The following is a 20688-nucleotide window of genomic DNA, read 5'->3' as shown; positions in this document are numbered from 1 at the left end:
GAATTGAAGGCCAATGCATTTTCAAAGCTGCCCTAAGGGATTGTGCAGATGTCCATCCTTGTGCGTGAAATGGAACAGTCCACCTCCTCCTACCTTACATCATTCAGTTTCCCATTTCATCCTCCCATGCCGTTTAAATCTAGACTATTTTCTATACACAAGAGTTGAACTGAAACTGCCAAAAACAAAGAAGAAAAACAAACAAACAAGAATGTATGCAAAACATTCTGATGCTTTCTGTACAATTCTCGGCCAGACCGCCATCTGCACCTACAGTAAACCGATGAACACCTTTTTCCTATTTACGAACCACTTCCTCAGACATTGCTTCTCTTCATTTTGAGTGACTGTTGCTCTTTTTGTACTTTGTCCATTTGTAAAATTGTTTTTAAATGTTTATACTTGATTTTCAGACTGCCTTTTTTGTACATTTAAATTTATAATCAAACAGTTTAAGCTTTCCCTATGGTGTCTTGAAGACCATATTGTTTAAAAGTCTGCAACTGTGTGCTAGCTTTATGATAAGAATTATCAGCCTATATTGATGGTTACAAATTATTGTGTGGGTGTGCATGTGCAATCTTTTATATAAAAAAAAAAATTGATATTTTGTAATGTAATATTGGACTGACTTGCTTTGAAATCCCAGGAATTACAAACTCAGATTTATTGATTTGTGAGTAAATGATTATAGATACTCAACAAATACAGACATTTCCCATCACTTAAACCCAAACAGATCCTCAAAGTATAACTGATCAAACTATTGCATTCAATTTGCCTCCGAAACAACAACAACTAAGCTCAAACAACAACTAAGCTCAAACAACAAAAATGAGTAAATAAGATTTTCTATGCAAACTGGGCCTTTTTATCTTTAAAGAAACACCAGTTTTTGGGACAGTGCCCAGCTACATTATAATACACTTATTTTTCCTTTTTTTAAATGAAAATATAATTGGTACCAGGAGTTCTTTGCTATGGATATGAGCAGTTGCTCTAAGAAAAGGCTGGATAGAAAACATACAACTAAAACTATTGCTAAACAGCACACAGGATTCAGTGCCATGGTCCTAGAGTTTTGAGTTGTGTTTGAGTTTCAAATTTGTGTTCTGAAGATCTTCCTTAGCTTCTATTTTTATTATTTATTACCTGTTTTTACTGTTCATCTTATTTTGAATTTTTCCTCTGTCAAAAGAAAAGAAATCCAAAATATTGAAAGGAATCTATGCTCTTTATTTTGTTCTCATTTTTATGATGATGGGTATGTTGACAGTTGAGGTCAGGCAGGAGTCTCTGGTCTATTATGTTTGTGGACAACATTAAGAAACAGGTGAAAGACGGCCTGTAGCGGTGGAGGAGTGTTCTGGAGAGATGTTGTGTGAATGAGAGGGAGACAGATTTAACAGAGATGCTGCAGGAAGTAGAAGTAATATAGGTGGAGAAATTCAAATACCTGAGGTCAATGAGCCAAAGCAACATTTATGATGTTATTATCATTGTGTAACCACATCATTTCTTTAGGGATTAATACATTTTTCTGATTCTGATTATGTTTTGTTTTTGTCGTCCAGCCACTGATCAGCAACATCAACTCAGCAGAGAAAACTGCTGTTATATTATCAATGTCATCTCATCTGGTTTTATAGGTAAATATAAACTAGATGAGAACTTTAAAGCAATGTTAACAGTTTTTGATATTCACGCTGTTGTTATTTTAAATAAATATGTAGGCCAATAAGTACAAAATCCAGAGAGCTACACAACATGGGATGGTTCATTTACAAAGAAGTGGACAATTTTACAGAGCTTCATTAACTCTTCCAGTCACATATCCTGAAAAGGTTGAGTTAAATTGATTGTCCCCGGTGAATGGGAGGTGTCTGTTTACCTCGGAGATTGAGTGGCAGTCCACAGAGAAAAACGTTGGTCAGATCTGTCTTCATCTAATCCCAGCTAACTGAATTTTGTGTTTCTTCAGTGTTTGGCGGCATGATGTCGAGGATGTGCCGCTTCCCAACCACTGACGGGAACCACCTACGAGTGCTGGAGCAGATGGCTGAGAGTGTCCTGTCTCTAAACGTTCCCAGACAGCCTTAGATGTAAACTGGGATGGTTTGCATCAAAGAGTGAAGTTGCAGGAAGGACAGTGAGCACCTTCAAGTCAAGGGCCGTGGTCTTCAGCAAAGAAAGAGCAGAGTCCTGTCTCCAGGTCAGGGATGACTCGCTGCATCAAATGGAGAATTTTGGTACCTCAAGGTCTTATTCACAAATGAAGGGAGAACAGAGCGGGAGGTTGACAGACAGATTGGGGCTCTGTTGTTTTGAAGTAAGAGTTAAGCATAAAAGTGAAGCTGTTGATTTATCTGTCAATCTACCTCCCCACCATCAACTATGGTCGTGAGCTTTAGATAGTGACAGAAAGAATGAGATGGCAGATATAAGTGACAAAATAACCCTTCTCTGAAGGGTAGGCAGCCTTTGCCTTTGTGATAGGATGAAGAGTTCAGTCATTGGGGAGGCATTTGGATTAGAGACACTGCTCCTTCACATCGAAAGGAGGCAGCTGATGTGATTCTGGCATGTGATTTGGATGCCTTCTGGACACCACCTGCATGAGGTGTTTTAGGCATGTCCTGGAGGTAGGAGGCCCCAGGGCAAACTGAGGGCTCGGTGGAGAGATTACATTTCACAGTTGGCTTGGAAATAATTCAGTTTTCCCCCAGATGAGCTGGAAGAGGTGGCTGGCAAAAGGGAGGTCTAAGTTTCTCTCCTTAGATTGACCAAACCCATGACTTTGAACGTGGATATATAGGACAGGGAGGATAAATAAAAGGATGTTACATTAAACCAGTGGTTTCCAAACCTTTTTTTTTTTTTTTTTTTTGCTAGGCCCCTGTTTGTTTTACAAGAAAATCTTCGCAGCCCCCCGGCACAAACACATTCTCAAACCACACAGCCATTTATTGTTTTCAAACTCCACTTCAGTTTCTTTCACACCTCAAACCTTTAAAAAACCAAAAGCAAACAAATAAAAGTAAACTACAATAAATTAAAGGTTGGAACAAAATAAACTAATACCATCTTTATTTTAAGCGTAGTTGTTTCATTCCCCGTTTGTAAGAATAATTTTTCAAAACATGCCTCTCTGTGCAAAGTGGGTTTAAAAACATAAAACGTGATTTGGACAGGGGAAATGGGTTTTGGTTTAGACACAAATACATATGATTTTAAAAAAATCTTCTTGTGATCACACATACTTCTTTTTGTGCCTCTAAAACATCCTCGTTTGTCTTTCCAGAACAGACATATGATGTCGTAACTGTCGGAGCACCGGCCTCTCACTGCCAGGGTTTCTAAAAATGGCGTTCTGAGGAAGCTCATCCAGAAGTTTGAGGAAGCAAAGAAACAGTAAGTTGAGAGTAAAGTCGGGCGTCACATTAGGGCTGGGCGATATGGCCTAAAATCCATATCGCTGTATAATTTGAAGCACGTGCGGTAATGATATATATCGGGAAATATTCTTTTCTTCTGTATAACATATTTTCCACACTATATGGCACACTTAATTAATTTTCTCAAAAATCGAAAGAGTGCCTATGTATGAATTCTGGTTGTGCTTACTGACCTCGAACCGATTTTGGCGTGCAGACATCTGTTAAAAAATGTTTTAGTACTACTTTGGTAAGCTGCACTGCTTGATGGATTGTCAGAGCATTACGGCTGCCGTAGTGAGGAGCTTCATGGAGTAATCTGGGTCCAAAACTCCGTGGGCTTCAGCTCCCAAAGTCGGATGAACACTGAGAGTTAAAAACGGTCTAAATTCTTTCATCTTTAATAAAATCATCAACCTTGCTGCTTTACCAGGTGTAACAATTAAGTTTAACATCCATGCATCAATGAAAACAGAATTTATTAAATTTAACGGAGTTACAAGTTAACAGGAAGTTAGCTTGCTAGTTTCCACCTAAACATTTCATACCATGTTCTGACTGAGAGAAATAATTGAGGACTAGCTAAGTAATTTAGCTTTGCTAGTTTTGCTAACACTGCTATCAACCCGTCCAAAATGCTATACAATAAACTTACCAAGTGCTGCGGCGTTTGTGAGGTCGAGGGTGCATTACCGCTGAATCGTTGGATGGCCGACAAAACGGCTCTTCCAATGTTTTCAGCTAAATCGCTGGACATGCTGGTAGGGAATAGTCGAAGCAGCTCATGGCAGTCAAAAGTGACCGTAAGAGGAGCGCAAACACAGAACCTGACCGCGACCGGCACACTTTAGCGCGGGAGGTTTTCTTGAAGCTTTTATTTTGGTATTTCCGTTGACCCGTACAATAAATTTGCATATTAGCTAAATATTTAGTTTCCCGTAACATTTAGATTTAACATTTAACATTTAGATTTATATATAATATTTAGATTTAACATTTAACATTTAGATTTATATATAACATTTAGATTTAACATTTAACATTTAGATTTATATATAACATTTAGATTTAACATTTAACATTTAGATTTATATATAACATTTAGATTTAACATTTAACATTTAGATTTATATATAACATTTAGATTTAACATTTAACATTTAGATTTATATATAATATTTACATTTAACATTTAACATTTACATTTAAATATAATATTTACATTTAACATTTAACATTTACATTTAAATATAATATTTACATTTAACATTTAGCATTTACATTTAACATTTAACATTTAGATTTAACATTTAGCATTTAGATTTAACATTTAAAATCCTGTTTTAAATATGAAAAGTTACAAATATTTTACTAAATGTAAAAAATGACTCGAAAAAACATGTTTTTGTAAGATTTAGAGCTAAATGTGGAAAAATGTTGCTGTTAATTTCGGCATGTTTCAGTTTACAAACGGCGCCCCATAGCCTGCTGCTGTCCAAAGTAAACAAAATCCAAACTGTTTGTTTAGTCCATTGAAAACACTGAAATGTATCAACTGCCTTCAGGACTCCCAGAAAGCACCACACATAACCTCCTGCAACCCTACAATCTGGTTTTTGTTTTTAAATCACTTTAGCAGTTTTACAGATAACACAATCAACATATAAAATGTGAATCTGTGGTGTTGGACAAAGCTGAGGTAGCTGCTTCCTTTATTTATGTCATCATGCTAGCAACCCCTGGCGATAGAGTCGCATTCAGCATACAAACGTTATTTCTTAACTTCAGGAAGAAGGTGAACATGCTGTTTGGCTAACCGGTTGCCTTATTTGATATTAACAAAACCCCAAATGCATGCTAACTCTGAAACGAGGCGCAAAAAAGTGTCCTGTTAGTTCAGAGAGATATGCAGGCCCGCCATTTCAAAACCACTCGCCCATTAAACCCCCCAGCCCGCAGCATAGTGCATGTGCTGTTTTTGGTCACAATAGACTCTTACTGAGACTGTGAACTTGTGTGCTGTATTGAGAAACCCTGGATTTTGGTTTCACTTCTTTGCACCTCGGTGCCAGTGTCAACACGGCTGCGGTTCTCTGATGCTGGCCAGGACTGATTATGATTTGCTCTACACCACAAGCATCGCACCCATTCAGACTGAGGGGATGACAGGCCCTCTCAATTTTTGGATGCATTTCTTCTCGACCACATGCTGATTTTCTTCAGCGCTTCAGACTAACACATGGGGCTCTTCTCTCTCTTTTAATTTTAGGAGTAGGGGGAACACATCTGTCACACTGAAAGTCTTTTTTCTTGCCATTCGGACTTGCACGCAAATGGCTCTGTGAGTTTTCTCAACCTGCTTGCAGTTTAATTGGGGTAAGAGCAGTAGCTGGTGGACAGTCCCCTATTTGCTTATGTTTATCTGCAAAACGTGGAACATGAAGTGGGGAAACTTTCTTGGCGAAATTTATAAAAAGGTATTCTGTCCATGTTTGGGTCATTCAATGAAAGCCAATCAAATCCTCCAGCCTGACCCCATTAAAATAAGCTGGGGTGTGTATCAAATAATTTACTGGTGAAATTTTCAAAAAAGGGCATTATAGTTAAAGGTTCAGTGGTCACCTCACCAGGTGAAAAAGCAAGTTATAGCATATTAAAGGTCTCCTTTTTACCTGCATGCCGATCTGCACTGGTTGCCTGTCAAATATCGTATTCAATTTAAAATTTTGTTGTTTACTTTTAAAATTACTAACAACACTGCACCCAGCTACCTTAAGGACCTTTTAAACCCTTATGCTCCTGCCAGGGCTTTAAGGTCATCGTCACAGTTACTGCTGGCTCAGCCCAGATCTCGACTTAAGACTAGAGGTGATCGATCGTTTGCTCTTGTTGCACCTGTGCTTTGGAACAATCTCCCGATTGGCATCCGGGCATCTGATTCTATTCATTCTTTTAAATCACAGCTTAAAACATATCTTTTTAAACTCGCCTTCTCCACCTTTTAATTGCTGGTTTGTTTGTTTGGTTGCTGTGACCTATTGACCTCTTGTATTAATTCCCTCCTATCTTTCTATTGGTGTTTTTTATTATGGTGGTACAGCTTTTATCTTGCTATTACCCATGTGCTGTAGTCATTCTTATTGGTAGCTTTTATCTATGAACATAACTCCTTATTTTTATTTATCCGTTATCAATGTTTGAACCTTTTATTGTTTTATGTAAAGCACTTTGGTATGCCCAAGGCTTTTAAATGTGCTCTATAAATAAAGATTGTTGTTGTTGTTGTTGTTGCATTTGCATATCAGACTCAGCTTCTAGTCTAGTCGTCAAAACATAATCGGTAGGCGCTCTGATGCTTCGTGTTCAAATATGAGTGTGTTTACTGTTCCACTTTGAAAAACAAAGGTTGTTCTGCAGGGACATTTTGAACCTCTGTACTTTGCATAGATTGGGGCCTTTTTCCCCGCAAAAATGCACACTCACAAACCGAGTCAAAGAAGTGCCCACAGAGTTACTCTTACAAAGCCTATCTCTCTCACATGTTTAGTTAAGTCCTCGGCGGGGCTTAATTGCCGTCTTGTTTGGGATTCTTTTTAGCGTGGTGCTGATTGATTGGGGATCAGGGCCCTAATATGGCTCATCGGGGACGGGTCCTTTTGACATGCCCTGGTCCCAGAGCACCAGCGGCTGTTTGAAATCAGAGATACCACCACAGCCTCCCTCCCACAAGCCCCACCTAAATGCTGCCCCACACACTCGGGGGGGGGGGCATAAATTGTAGACGGCCTTAGCCATTAAAGCAATTTACATTATTAGGCATTAGACGTGACACACGTCTGTCTTTACACACATTATGAGTTTTCATACACCACTCTTTATTAACGGAGCTTTCGCACACATGCTTGGACAAGGCCGACTTCCTGTTTCCCAGGTTTCTTTGTGTATGTGTGTTGGTGATCCCGTTGGCAGGTCTGGTCAAGGTCAGATCTGGTAAAGTCTGTGTTTTAAGGTGTGTGTGTGTGTGTGTGTGTGTCTGTGTGTGTGTGTGTGTGTGTGTGTGAGAGAGAGAGAGAGAGAGAGAGAGAGATAGAGAGAGAGAGAGAGAGAGAGAGATATTTTGTGAATCACAGTTTCTCCCTGAGGGTTAGAAGGTCTACACAGGGTATTTGGGTTTTCCCTGAACTCTGCCCTAAACCTCCCATGAACACACACACACATATACACTTTTGCACAGGAAAAAAGGGAACTGTATGCAGAGAAAGTGCTCTTTCTTTGCCCTTGGTGGTGTGTGAGAGAAACAAATGGGCACAGTGTACATTGTGTCTATTTAGAGGTTATATAGAAGCTTTTGTTAGCAGTTTAGATCGCTGTCCTGCCAGCGAAAGCCAGATGGCATGCAGCACTTAATGTGATCAATGCAGTTTGCGCTGAGAGTGTTATTATCTTCCATCAGTTCAGGTCAGTTTATCAATCAGTTTAGCATTTATTAGTCCTGGCGCCCACCAAATTGCATGCATGTGACCAAAGGCCATTCAGGGTTTTGATAAAGTCTCCTTTTCTGGATTTTCTTGAAAAGCTAGATGAATGCAACCTCACTGGACCAATTCTACAGTTTTATTAATGTCAGTGTGAGGCAGAGAGCCCAGATTACGTATGTTTTTCTGTTTTGATCAGATTCATTCACTTCTGTGAAATGATGTCAAACTCATCTTAGGTGGGCCAGGATAGGGTGAGGTCAAGTATGAGCAAATTTGGGCTGCTGGAGCCTGGTGACAAAACTGATTAAATTATGTTTCTTTTTCCAGCCTGGGTTCAGCTCTGTTTTTGTAAAGACTGTAAGAGATATATTGTATGCCTAGAGTTTACACTGCTCCTGCACTTTAGCAATTTTAAAGTGGACTTTATAAAATGCTGCTGACCCAGTCTTAGCATGAAAACTCTTAGTCTGTGTGGTGAAAAATGACACACAGACACCCATGTTCATGACTGAGTCTTATGAGTCACAAATGAATTTGCCAAATGCATTACAACTGGGATCGCATACCTTTTTGATTTCACCCTTCCCCATAGCCATTGCTTTGTCTGACCACTGATAATGCTTTCTGTAGCACTTTGATACATTCTAACGATACACTTTGACACTTTCACATCATCGTCAGTCCAAAAAAATAAAAATAAACAAAGCCTCCAAAAGTTAACCCACTCAATACATTTATTTTAAGTGTGTTAAGTGATTTTTTTATATACACCATGTAGTACTATGTGGAAAAGCAGAGATATATCAGGATATCCATTTTTTTAATAAAATGTTAGAATCTAAAAAAAAGTTGCATTTGCATTTGTTAATCAGAAAATCTTGAGGACTCGACCGCCTCAATAAGAGCTAAAGTGAAATTATTTGCTATTAGGAGATCATTTTGACTTCATGTCTCTTGGTATAAACACAGAACTCAAAGAATTCCTATTTTAAATTGATGGGGAAATCCCCCAAACAGCAAGGAGGGTTGTTTTTGCAGCCAAGCCAGCAAACACTTTAAACAGTTTTCATCTGATTTGACCTGTGATTCCATACATGCCATTTCCATGTCTAAGTAAACAATCAAATTAAAGTTAATTTAGCTAATGCTTCAGAATAATCCCCAAATATGTGTCTAGTGGTGTTTTGCGCTGGCTTGCTTCTAGAGGGACTTTGACTTTGTTATAATGCAGCTTCGGCTGATAAGCAGTTCGTGTGAGTCGGCGAGGTTCGTGCATGCACAGAAACCTTTTGGTTTGTTGAAATACTATAATGTTTCCTCCATCACAAAAAGGTTCTGTGAACATACACAAAGTTGCACATACGTACACATATATCAAGCACATTGTAAATATATACAACAGCTGTGAGAGCGTTTGCCTGGCGCTTTCACCAAATGAATAGTTGTGTTTGTTTCCACGAGTGCAGGAGCCTTAACTTATCTTATTATTGGAAGGTTGGACCTTGAAGACAAGTCATATCCCTTAAAATACCTTCAGCAAAACCATTTTTGAGTATGCCTGTAAGTTCTTATGTCCGTGTCAAGATTTGTGCTTTACACCGGTTGTCACACAGCAGGTGAATATTGTACTATTATGGCTGGAGCATTCCAATAAATATTTTCTGTTGTACTCACATTCCTTAAGCTTGGTTGTGTGCTTCAGTTTCATCAACATATTACTACTTGCCTGTAGTTCCCAGGAACTCCAGACAAAATGCCTGGATACTCTGAATGTAAAATGTGTTGAGAAACAGCAACACGACTGATGTGTATAGCAAAGGAAAGGGGGTTCCACCTGATCACATTGGGTAATAATTGTTCATTCATCCTAAAAAGAAATTTATAAAGTGAACCAAAGATATATTTTCAGTGACTGGGATCAAAATCCAGTATTTTGCATATTGATTTCTGACACTTTTTACTGTTGTTTCCTTTTAACTGCTCTTACTGCAAACTTTAGCACAGAGGATCTGGTCTTCATTGTTAATCAAACATGCTGCACCTTTGTTCACTCTATCACCTCCTACAAGGACAAAGAGCCAAATTCAACACCGCACCCGGACTGAATATATCCAGCAGTAAATTAAAAAGAGGCTGTAAAAGAAAAGAAAGAAAAAATCTACATGTATTTTATGACATCTGTTATCAACATGCAGTTGAAGAGTATCCCTTTTCTCAAATGTATTTCTTAGACTATCTTTCTAACCCCCAGAACAGTGTTTAAAGTCACAGGCTCAGGTATAGCTCCCTGACATTTTCATTTCGCTAGTGCGAATTTTGAAAGGGTTAATGATGTTAGGGTTTGTTTGGGTTTTTTTACATTGCAGTAGATATAATTTTAAGTTTCACCTTCCTTTTCACCTGAAACCTTTCTACCTTTCTAAAGTGCTTTGCACTTTTGGCAAATCACTTTGTAAACTGCTTTTAAAGGTGCTATATAAATAAAGTGTGTTATCATTTGTAATGCTTTTTTTTCCGTGGGAATTGCAGAAAATGTATCCAGTGGACAAAGGCATACAGAAGATACTGTCAGCAGTTCATTAGAAGCTTTGTTTAGTTACAGGAATGTCGTTTAAGGTGGATGTCCTTAAACTGAACATAAGTCTTTTTGTGTGTTTTCTCTGTCATACAGTCCCCAGTGTGTTTAAAGACGGATTATTTATGAGCTTCACAACAGTGTTACCTTTCTCCGTGTCTTTTGTGATTCTTACTCGCTCTCATCAAGGATTATTTCAGTTTCCTCAGGAAGCCGTGCTTGTGTTCAAACATGCACATTCTTGTTCCTTAAGCACCGTCAGTAGCCAGTTAGCCAAAACATGTGTCCTCCTGTCTTTTTTAAGTGTCTGTCTCTGTGTGTTCAGATTGGGATCTGTGATCTAGGCTATAAGCTGTCGTAAATCATGCACAAAAGTGTGTGTGTATATATCTGTGTGTGTGTGTGTGTGTGTATATCTGTGTGTCGGGGGGTAGAAGCAGGTTTGCTCCTGGCAGTCTTGTTTCACTCTTCTTTATTTTCTGCTTTCCTTTCTTCAATCGTCATTATTGTTTCCACACGGATGTTTGCTGGCAGCCTGGAGTCAATTCAAGGAATGCTATTAAGAAAAAAGATAAAGTCAGGAATCTATTTGCAACAGAGATATGGAAAACAAGAATAAAATTTGTAATAGCTCTCCGGGGGGAGAAGACCTCTTACGAAAATAAATTACGAACTGATGTATTTGTTATACTCGACTGACAGTTTGGAATTCAGAGCCCTAATTTTTTGTTACATGGAAGTCAAACATTATAAGGCTGTTTTCCCATTTTGCTGGTCCTTCCTGCTTAAACGACTTTAGATGTTCTGAAAATTATCAACATTTCTATTTTTCAGATATCAGAGCTGCCAGGTTCTTTGTATTTTGTATTTTATTAATCTTTGACCCTCCTTTTAATGTTCTTCATCACACTTTTTCCTTTACTTTCCTTTGCTTTGGGTTATAGTTTTTGCTAAGGCATTCATGTGGCTATTCAAGCGAAAACCCTCCAGCCCTCTCCTCCTCAGGCAGCAAATTCGACTCTGTGACCCCTGAGCTCTGTTTGTTTGTATGTATGCGTCTGCCGAAAAACCACTGGGTTTATGTCAGGCTTAAGCAGACATATTGCCTCCTATACTCCTAATTGACAGACAGATTGACACCTTCACTGCCCAAACCCTCCACCCTCCAGGACCTCTGAGTCCCTTCTGCCCTCTGGGAAAGTGATGTCACCAGGTCAGGAGTTTTGTGAGGAGTGATGGGATTGATGTCGGTTCCTTTCCTGCATGTTGAACTCTTGTATTAAACTTTTCTGGGTCTTATAGCAGAGCGCAGTGCAACACCAGCATCTATATCTGGGAGTCATTTTTGCGTTATTATAGATAAGATAAGTATCTAAGTTGCATTCAGTGAAGTGTTTTACAAAAATAATTTTCTAGGTTTTATCTCAATTCAAGAGTTATTCAAACAGACAGCTTAATGAAAGCTTTAGCTTTTATTTTTCAAAGTCACTAATCACTGCACTGGCTTTTCAGTAAAAATCAGTTGAAGTATGTGCAAGAATTCTATATTTGGCATTAGCAGAGAAACAAAGACTGCGACTGTAGACTATGTTCAGACCAAGTGATAAGCAATGAGACTGAAAAATGAAGCCAGAGTAAAAATATTCAAAGGGTCAAAGCCACTGAGTAACTAACTTTGTTTCGGAATAATTCTCTATTTTGTTGTCTTATTTCATTGTTTTATGTAAACAACACTCTTCTTCCATATTTATTGATACAAAGTTGCTCTTGTAAAAGAGGAAATTTTTTTAAAGTGAAGTTGTTCACAGTTTTCCAAAATGTCTGGTTTTGATTCTTTGGCACCTGGTCTCTTCAGAAGTGTACCCTTTCTGCTGGTCAGTGGAGCACAGATGCTACACCTTAAATATGACTCATTAGGAGAGAATTCTAATGTCTAAACCCCGGTTACAGTCGCAGTGAGATAAATATCTAGAGAGAGAGATTTTTTTATATATTAGCACATAATTAGCTGGTTTCCACTGCATCATCCTTTTTAACCTAGCTAGCATTAGCTCACAGCTTATATGGTCACTCCAGTGTTTGGTTACTTGTCTCTTAAAAGGCCATAGAGGCTCCAAAACAGTAGTCCACAAACCAAACCAGTGACACATCCATGTTTTATACACTTTGCCTTAGACCCACTGTCTGTGTGCTTAAAAGTGCAGCCTCCCCATTTATTTAAATGATACCAGACTGAGTGGGTAGCCAGGCAGGCAGTAAAATAACAGCTGGATCATCTGTAAACGGCAGACACTGAATTCCCCATTTGTACTGTTTACCCCGTTACTGTTTATATTAATACTGTGATACAAGAAGAAGAAACCTTCTTCCTCCTAGTATTATAAAGCTTCATTCATGGTTTTGGCACCCAATAAACCCTCATACTGATGGCTATATTAATCAAGCTTAGCATTCAGGCAGTTTCGACCATACTACCAAAGTTTTGCTATGCTGGATGGAAAAAAACTGTGATTTTGATTTTGTTTTCAGAGAAGCCTCCTTATTTTTTTCCCTTTTAAAAAAAATGCACACCAGCTCAAATTAATCCCTCATGTTTGTTCTTACATCCTTCTTCTCTTAGCGCTCTGTTAGTTTCCTTCTCTCTGACAGAAGCCTCTATTGTTGCAGTCAGCGAGCAGCAGTAACATGATGACCAAGAGGGCCTTCTCTCTCCATTGTATCCTGATGCAGTGCCTCAGTTTGCCCTCACTTGCTGTTCATTCCCAGTGTGGTCACGGGCCACTGGCAGCCACAGATCCCAGTCAGCCTCAGCCTCTGGTGGCCATTTTGGCTCCCTGTCAGTAAGAGATCATTACACAGCCCTACTGTGATAATGAAATCACGAGTGCACACCAATGGAGAGAGCCCAACATGCTGACGAATGCGTGTAGATTTCACCTGCTGCACAGACAAATTGAAAAACGGAGACTTAGATGCACTTGTGCATCTCCAGATGCACAAGTGCCGTCTGATTTGTTGTTGGGCATCTTTAATCTGTTGCAAACATACATAGCGTCTAACACATAAATTTGCAAACAGTTGTATTCAAGTGATACAATACAACTCATGAGCTTTACTGGGCATATCCAACCAGTCACCTTCTTTTCTGACTCTCTTTAGATGATTTGCACATCATTGCACTTTGGCTTCTTTTACATGACAATTATGAATTTATACAACGTAATATGTATAATGGGTTGGTAACAAAAAGGTACATTATCAACTAAATTTGCAGGTTTAGAGCAGCAAAAAGTTATTGGTCATGTTAGACCTCCTGATTCTGTCAAAGCATTTATTATTCCTGTCAAACCAGGATGAGAGTGATTAAATAAAAACTAGTTTAGGGGCATCCCTAATCAGGATACAACAGCTGTGACCTCATGTTGCTAGCAGCTCATCTCCTCTTCACTCAGCACCCAGAGCAGCTAATGGAAACAAAACCCTAAAATCTAAAGTGTCATCACGATTTCCCTCCCCCTTCTCATCATCCTCAAATCCTTTCCTTTCCATAGCATGCTCCAACAAAGAGCATTGAGATTCACATCCCTTTACCCCACAACTCAGCACAAACCCATCATCACAGACTTCTTATGGGGAAACACTCGAGCTTATATCCTCAAGGCTTAAAGGTTTCTTTCATTATCAGAACCCTACACCAAAGTTTAATCCTCAAATGAGACCAGGACGAGGCCGCTTGTCATATTCTGTCACACCACCTCCTCCCACCACAACTCTTCATATTCATGAAGCAGATGTGAGGAAGCAGTTTAAGAACCTGAATGCTCGGAAAGCTCCCGGCCCAGACGGTGTGTCTCCTGCCACCCTCAGACACTGTGCAAACGAGCTGGCCCCAGTGTTTTCTGGCATTTTCAACTCCTCACTGCAGGCATGTCATGTGCCTGCCTGCTTCAAGTCCTCCACCATAATCCCTGTCCCCAAGAAATCTAGGATCACTGGACTAAATGACTACAGACCCGTGGCTCTGACATCTGTGGTCATGAAGTCTTTTGAGCGCCTAGTTCTCTCCCATCTCAGGACCCTCACGGCCCCCCTCCTTGACCCCCTGCAGTTTGCATATAGAGCCAACAGGTCTGTAGACGACGCCATCAACATGGCCCTACACTTCATCCTGCAGCATCTGGACTCCCCAGGAACCTACGCCAGGATCCTGTTTGTGGACTTCAGCTCTGCCTTCAACACCATCCTTCCAGACCATCTCCGAGACAAGCTTTCCCAGATGAATGTGCCTGATCCCATCTGCCGGTGGATCACTGACTTCCTGACGGACAGGAAGCAGCATGTGAGGCTGGGAAAGAATGTCTCGGACTCCCGGACCATCAGCACCGGCTCCCCTCAGGGCTGTGTTCTTTCTCCTCTGCTCTTCTCCCTGTACACCAACTGCTGCACCTCCACCCACCAGTCTGTCAAGCTAATCAAGTTTGCAGATGACACCACCGTTATTGGACTCATCTCGGACGGGGACGAGTCTGCCTACAGGAGGGAGGTTGAACGTCTGGTGTCCTGGTGCAGCCACAACAACCTGGTGCTGAATGCCCAGAAGACAGTGGAGATTATTGTGGACTTCAGGAAGCACACAGCCCCATTCCCCCCCATCATCCTGTCTGACACCCCCATCACCTCTGTGGACTCATTCCGCTTCCTGGGTACCACCATCACCCAGGACCTGAAGTGGGAGCCCACCATCACCTCCGTCATCAAGAAAGCCCAGCAGAGGATGTACTTCCTGAGGCAGCTGAAGAAATTCAACCTGCCAACACGGACGATGATGCAGTTCTACACTGCAATCATCGAGTCCATCCTCACCTCCTCCATCACCGTGTGGTACGCTGGAGCCACTATCAGGGACAAACAGAGACTGCAGCGTGTTGTGCGCTCTGCTGAGAAGGTGATTGGCTGCAGACTCCCATCTCTGCAGGACCTGTACACCTCCAGGACATTGCGGCGTGCAGCCCGGATCTCAGCTGACCCTTCTCACCCTGGACACAGTCTGTTTGACCTGCTCCCCTCAGGCAGAAGGCTCCGGTCCATTCGCACCAGAACCTCTCGCCATAAGAACAGTTTCTTCCCCTCTGCTGTTGGACACATGAACAATAACCATATGACTGTACCCGCCACTAACACATGACCCTACGCTGTGTTCACTGCATCATTCTATGTTTGGCACTGATCACCACCTGCACTCATGTATATATCTTTCAACGTAGCACTCTTAATTCTTATTCTCATGTATATATCTCATGTATATCTCATGCACATATCTTTCCACGTAGCACTTTTAATTCTTATCCCTACTTTTATTTTTTTCCATGTCTATTTAAGTGCTATTTATGACAGCATGTTTGCACTGAAGCACCGCAGCAATTTCCTAATGTTGTAAACCTGCTCAACATTTGGCAATAAACCCCTTTCTGATTCTGATTCTGATTCTGATTCTGGAGTAAAGAAAGTGTGTGCTCATTCGTGTCACAGCCTTTTTGAGCTGTGTTCATGTTCTGTGTTCATTGGTCGGACAGTTATCTTCACTGCCATGTGTCCCACTAATGAATAAAAATCGTCACGGAAAAGTTAAAGCAGATAAGAGTGAAGACGAGTCATCACATTGGAAAGTGGAACTGGGAGAGTTTGCGGAATCTGTGGAAATCCTGAGAACTTTGGACGTTTTGATGAATATGGTTTAAAAAATCCAGATTGAACAACTTATTAGAGATATTCAGAGTTGACTCAACATTTTTTAACATTCTTCCTTAACTGAAAACTCTCCCTTTCCTGATAATTCTATGTTTGTGTTAAACCACAGCCCTTAAATCCCGGAACGTGTCTGTGTCATTGTACTGATGTTCTGACACAGTATTAGTCAAGAGATCAGAGAGAAGACATCAAAACGAGCCACTCCATCCTATCATCAGTTTGTGGTTTATATGTTTCATTGTCCAAGCACGTGTGTTTCTGCCTATGAAAAACTGAAAATGTACAGTGCAAAGGTTTTGAGCCACTCCTAATTTCTTTAGAATTTGCTTCTAGGAGCCAGACTTTCTTGTGATGTTTATTAAAATGGTCTTGAGCAACGATTCTCGGTGCTTTTTCACAGTTGTTTGGACATTGGCTGCTTTTTCACAGTGTAGTCCGTGCACCTGACCAGTTCAAGCAACTGACTGCTGACCTATGGCTTGTTCAAGCATAAAAAGGCACCTTACTCAAATGATGAATCAGTGTTGTGTCAAAACATAATCGAAAACTTCGCAAGGTACCAATTTGAAATTGCAACTTTGGGCTAGCAGCCTGTAGCAATTGTTCCCATTTATCTAGCTGAAGCAACATCAAACAAAAAACTTAAATGGCCTTCAAGGAAAACTATTCCTGAAGACTACTTAAAGAAATTATAAGAAAGATGCCAAAGGGAATTCAGGCAGTGATGAAAAATAAAGGTGGCCAAATACCAAATACTGACTCTCACACTACAATTGTACAAACTCTGTTTTTGCTTTCTATACTTTATTTCCATGTAGGCTTGCACATGTTTTAATATATCCCTGCACCTATTTCCAATTTTGCTAGCAAAACATAAAGAAATTTGAAGTGGCTCAAGACACAATATTGTAAATATGTCCATGTTCTTTTCCTTGTAATCCTAATTTTAGTTTACAGAATGACTCCAGAGCTGCTGTTTGAGTCTGATGGTTTACCACATTGGTTCAAATTAAAACATCTCAACACCTATTAGATGGATTACCATGCAATAATATGCAGATGTTGGATTATGTTACCTTATGTATTTGACAATCTCCTAGCACCACCGTGTGGATTTACATTTGGGATTTCGAGTGAGACTGAAAACATAAAGCAGTGTTAGCTTGGTTTTTATAACAGTGCCAAAATAGTTAGTATGGATAGGATCAGTCTTGTTCTCTTATTGGATGCTTTCAAATTTATATAAAACTCACCTCCCACTTTATTAGGTACACTTGCTCAACCGGTCATTAACAAATAACTAATCAGCTAATGACATGACAGTAACCCTTTAGCCATGCAGACATGGTCAAGACGAGCTGCAGAAATTCAAACCAAGCATTGGAATGGAAAAGAAAGCTGAACAAAGACTGTGGCATGGTTGTTGGTGCTAGATGTGCTGAAACTGCTGATATACTGGGATTTTGACACACAACACTGTCAGATCTCAGTCCAATTTGGCATGCGGTGGAAGGGGAGAAAAATGTGCACCAACTGCTTCATGCTCTCACGCTAGTATGGATAAAATCTTGTGCCACCAAGAATTAAAGCTGTTTTGAAAGGACGGTTATAATGGGGTCCAACCAGGTAATAACAACATGTACGTAGGTGTTTTTGTACTTCCATTCTTCAACAACCATCCACCCATCCAACGTCTTCCATTTGTCCAATTCAGGGTTGCTAAATGTAGCTCACATGAGCTAGATGTTCCATTTATATCCATCTCCCTATTTATTTATTTCGAGCGTGAAAAAAGTAAATAAATACTTGAATTACATATGAATCGAATGAGTTGAACTCTATATCTTTTCTACACACCTATTGTGCAAATGTATTTACCACACAGGTCTGGTAAATACTAGTCTCTATTTAATACTGTGGATGTTAACCTGGGTGTTGGGTGGAAAAAGACCATGGCTGCTCAGCAAGCACTTCCCTGAATAAATAATGAGGTCGGAAAAAATGTAATTGGACAATGCATCAGTGTCTTCAGCACCTTGTTTAGGCTCTGTGGTGAGGCTCGTCTTTCTGTTTATATCTGGATTATAGATCGAGTCTGGAACGGAGAAGGCTCCCTTTGTAATTAACTGTTATAAAACATTATACAGAGGGCCCGTGGCGTTAGTGTGTAAAATCAAAGGCCTGAACAGTTATTCACTGTTTACACAAATAGCAACCGCGCTTAGCTTTCCCCTGCTCGGGATAGCTTACACTGACACACACAAACACATGAGAAAATAAATGGACAAGAAAACACCGAGAGAGGTTTTCGGAAAACCTCAGATGTCTCACAGTGATTAGGTTTTCGTAGATGTGTCTATCGCTCTTCGAACATGCTGTTATCCATTCCTTCCCTACCAGACGAGATGCTTTAATCATCTTCTTAGACATGGTTTTGGAAGCTCCGTTGATTTGGAAACCAGTGAAAGAAGCTAAAATACAGGAAGCCCAGTGAGGGCGACTTGGGATTCAAGCTGAGCCGCTTTGGTTTAGGGCGTTCTGACTTGCAGTAGTTATAATTTGCCCGCGGGGATCTGGCTGCACTGCGGTGGATCGTCTCCTCTCCCTTGTCATTTGCTTGTCTGTGTGTGGCTTCATGCTAGTGTGGATGTTTGTGTCCACCGTTCTCTGTGACGCACAACCAAACTAACCTCTGGGTTGCCTGGACACACTCCAGCCCTCGCTCTTTATCCCGTTTGTGTATGTTTTCTCATGCCAGAGCTACCTTTTTTTATGTTCCGCTTCATTACGTTCAAAAATGGCAGGAACCTAACCAATTGTAAGTCTCTCAAATTATTCAATTATTACTGCTTACAATTACCAGACACTCCCTTTATTGCTTTCACCTAAACACAGGCGGCTCTTCCCCAAAAGGGTGAAAAACATCCAAAGGAGTATCAGTTTATGCATTTGCGGCTTGTTGAAGGGGTGCTAAGCCCTCTGCAGGCCCACCGCAACATGAAGTCATTATTACTGCATATTTTAGTAGGAAATTACATATTCCGGGGATAAAATCTGTTTAAACCTGCATTAAGTTGTAAAGTTACCCTATCTCTGAGGAATCGGCAGTATGCAGACCGCTGCCCTGGTAGTCATGTGTGTGAGTGTGGGTGTGTGTGTGCATGAGTGTGTGTGTGAGTGTGTGTCCATGTCTGGAAAGCCCATTTAAGATCTGCACAGACAGGGAAAGGGGGTTAACTGACCTTGGCCCTTCAGTCACTTAACACTCCACAGAGAGAGGTAACCTACTGACCTCACACTCACACCAAACCAGGATGGGGGAATGTGTGTGCAATTTTTACAGCTTGTGGAGTAAAATTAGTGCTTTTCGCACTTTGTACCATCTCTTGTAAACCATCCAACTCTCATTAGCAAAAGTGACGTTTCTGTAAAGCTGTAATAAAAGAATGATGTGCAAAAGAAGTAGAGAAGCAGTTAAATTCTCACTAGGCTGCTACACAATAGTGTTTTTTAAACCCCCATATATGGTGGCCCTGAAAGGTCAAACAGACTGCAAGTTAAGGAAACACTAAGTAAATAGAAAAATGCAGCAAAAGCGTAGAAAACACAACAGAAGTTGAATAAAACAGAAGTAGAAAAAACAAAATCCAGAAATGTTTCTGGGGACACAATAATGTGATGGACCAGCCACAGAACGGACAGAAATCAAAAAATACGGAGGCGTCATTAAAAGCAGTTGAGGATTCATCAATGTTATGTGTTATATTGTTGTTTTAATTGCACACTTTCATATAATACTGTAGGTAGTTTGCTATTGGCCATCTACTGTTGGCTTGTCATTTGTGCAACTCTTCCGTCACATTATTGTCTCCCCAAAAACATTTGTGTGTTGTTTTGTGATTATTAGCAACTTTTTTTCTATTTCTATTGGGGTTTTTATTCAGTTTTATTTTGTGTGCTTTTTCAGCATTTTTCTATTTGCTGGTGTTTTCATAAGCTGCGGTCCGATCGACCTCTCGGGGCCACCTTACCTATCAGAGTCGAAATGTTTGACTATTGGTGTTATTGTTCAGCCAATCACAGCTGAGGCCTGTGTCTTAGCTGTGATTGGCTGCACTTTAAGTTAAATATATTAAAAATGTCATAGTCTAGCTGCTTCTGTTCGCCATTACTCAGGCAGCAGGTCTGCACCATGAGGATATACTTCATATATGCAGTGGAATCGTGGACTCGCCTATACCACATATTGCAGTTGTGCCTGGTCTTAACGTCCCATATGGTATGACTTAAAGCGCATGACAAAGTGATCTCACACTGAGCGAGTGGTCTGCCGGTGAGCGTGGGCTTTGTGTGTGTGTGTGTGTGTGTGTGTGTGTGTGTGTGTGTGTGTGTGTGTGTGTGTGTGTGTATGTGTGTATGGAGAAAGAATAAAAAAGCACAGAGAGTGAGACAG

At 40.3% G+C, this 20688-nt stretch overlaps 1 protein-coding gene across 1 annotated transcript in view; it reads left to right on the top strand.

Annotated features, from left to right (window-relative positions):
- The first annotated feature begins 1995 nt into the window (after positions 1-1995).
- Positions 1996-20688, top strand: part of LOC147309573 (inactive tyrosine-protein kinase transmembrane receptor ROR1-like) — a 36978-nt gene continuing 18285 nt past the window's right edge. The window contains exon 1 of the mRNA XM_086269886.1: positions 1996-2072. Within this exon, the coding sequence (XP_086126012.1) occupies positions 1996-2072 (77 nt within the window). The remainder of the gene's footprint in view (positions 2073-20688) is intronic.

This window comes from Aulonocara sp. 'chitande type north' Nkhata Bay, linkage group LG17 (genome assembly GCF_057382095.1).
Source record: "Aulonocara sp. 'chitande type north' Nkhata Bay isolate Kocher_YH1m ecotype deep benthic linkage group LG17, A_spYH_male_GT1.1, whole genome shotgun sequence".
Lineage (NCBI taxonomy): Eukaryota > Metazoa > Chordata > Actinopteri > Cichliformes > Cichlidae > Aulonocara > Aulonocara sp. 'chitande type north' Nkhata Bay.
This window is presented reverse-complemented; position numbering and strand designations above follow the sequence as displayed.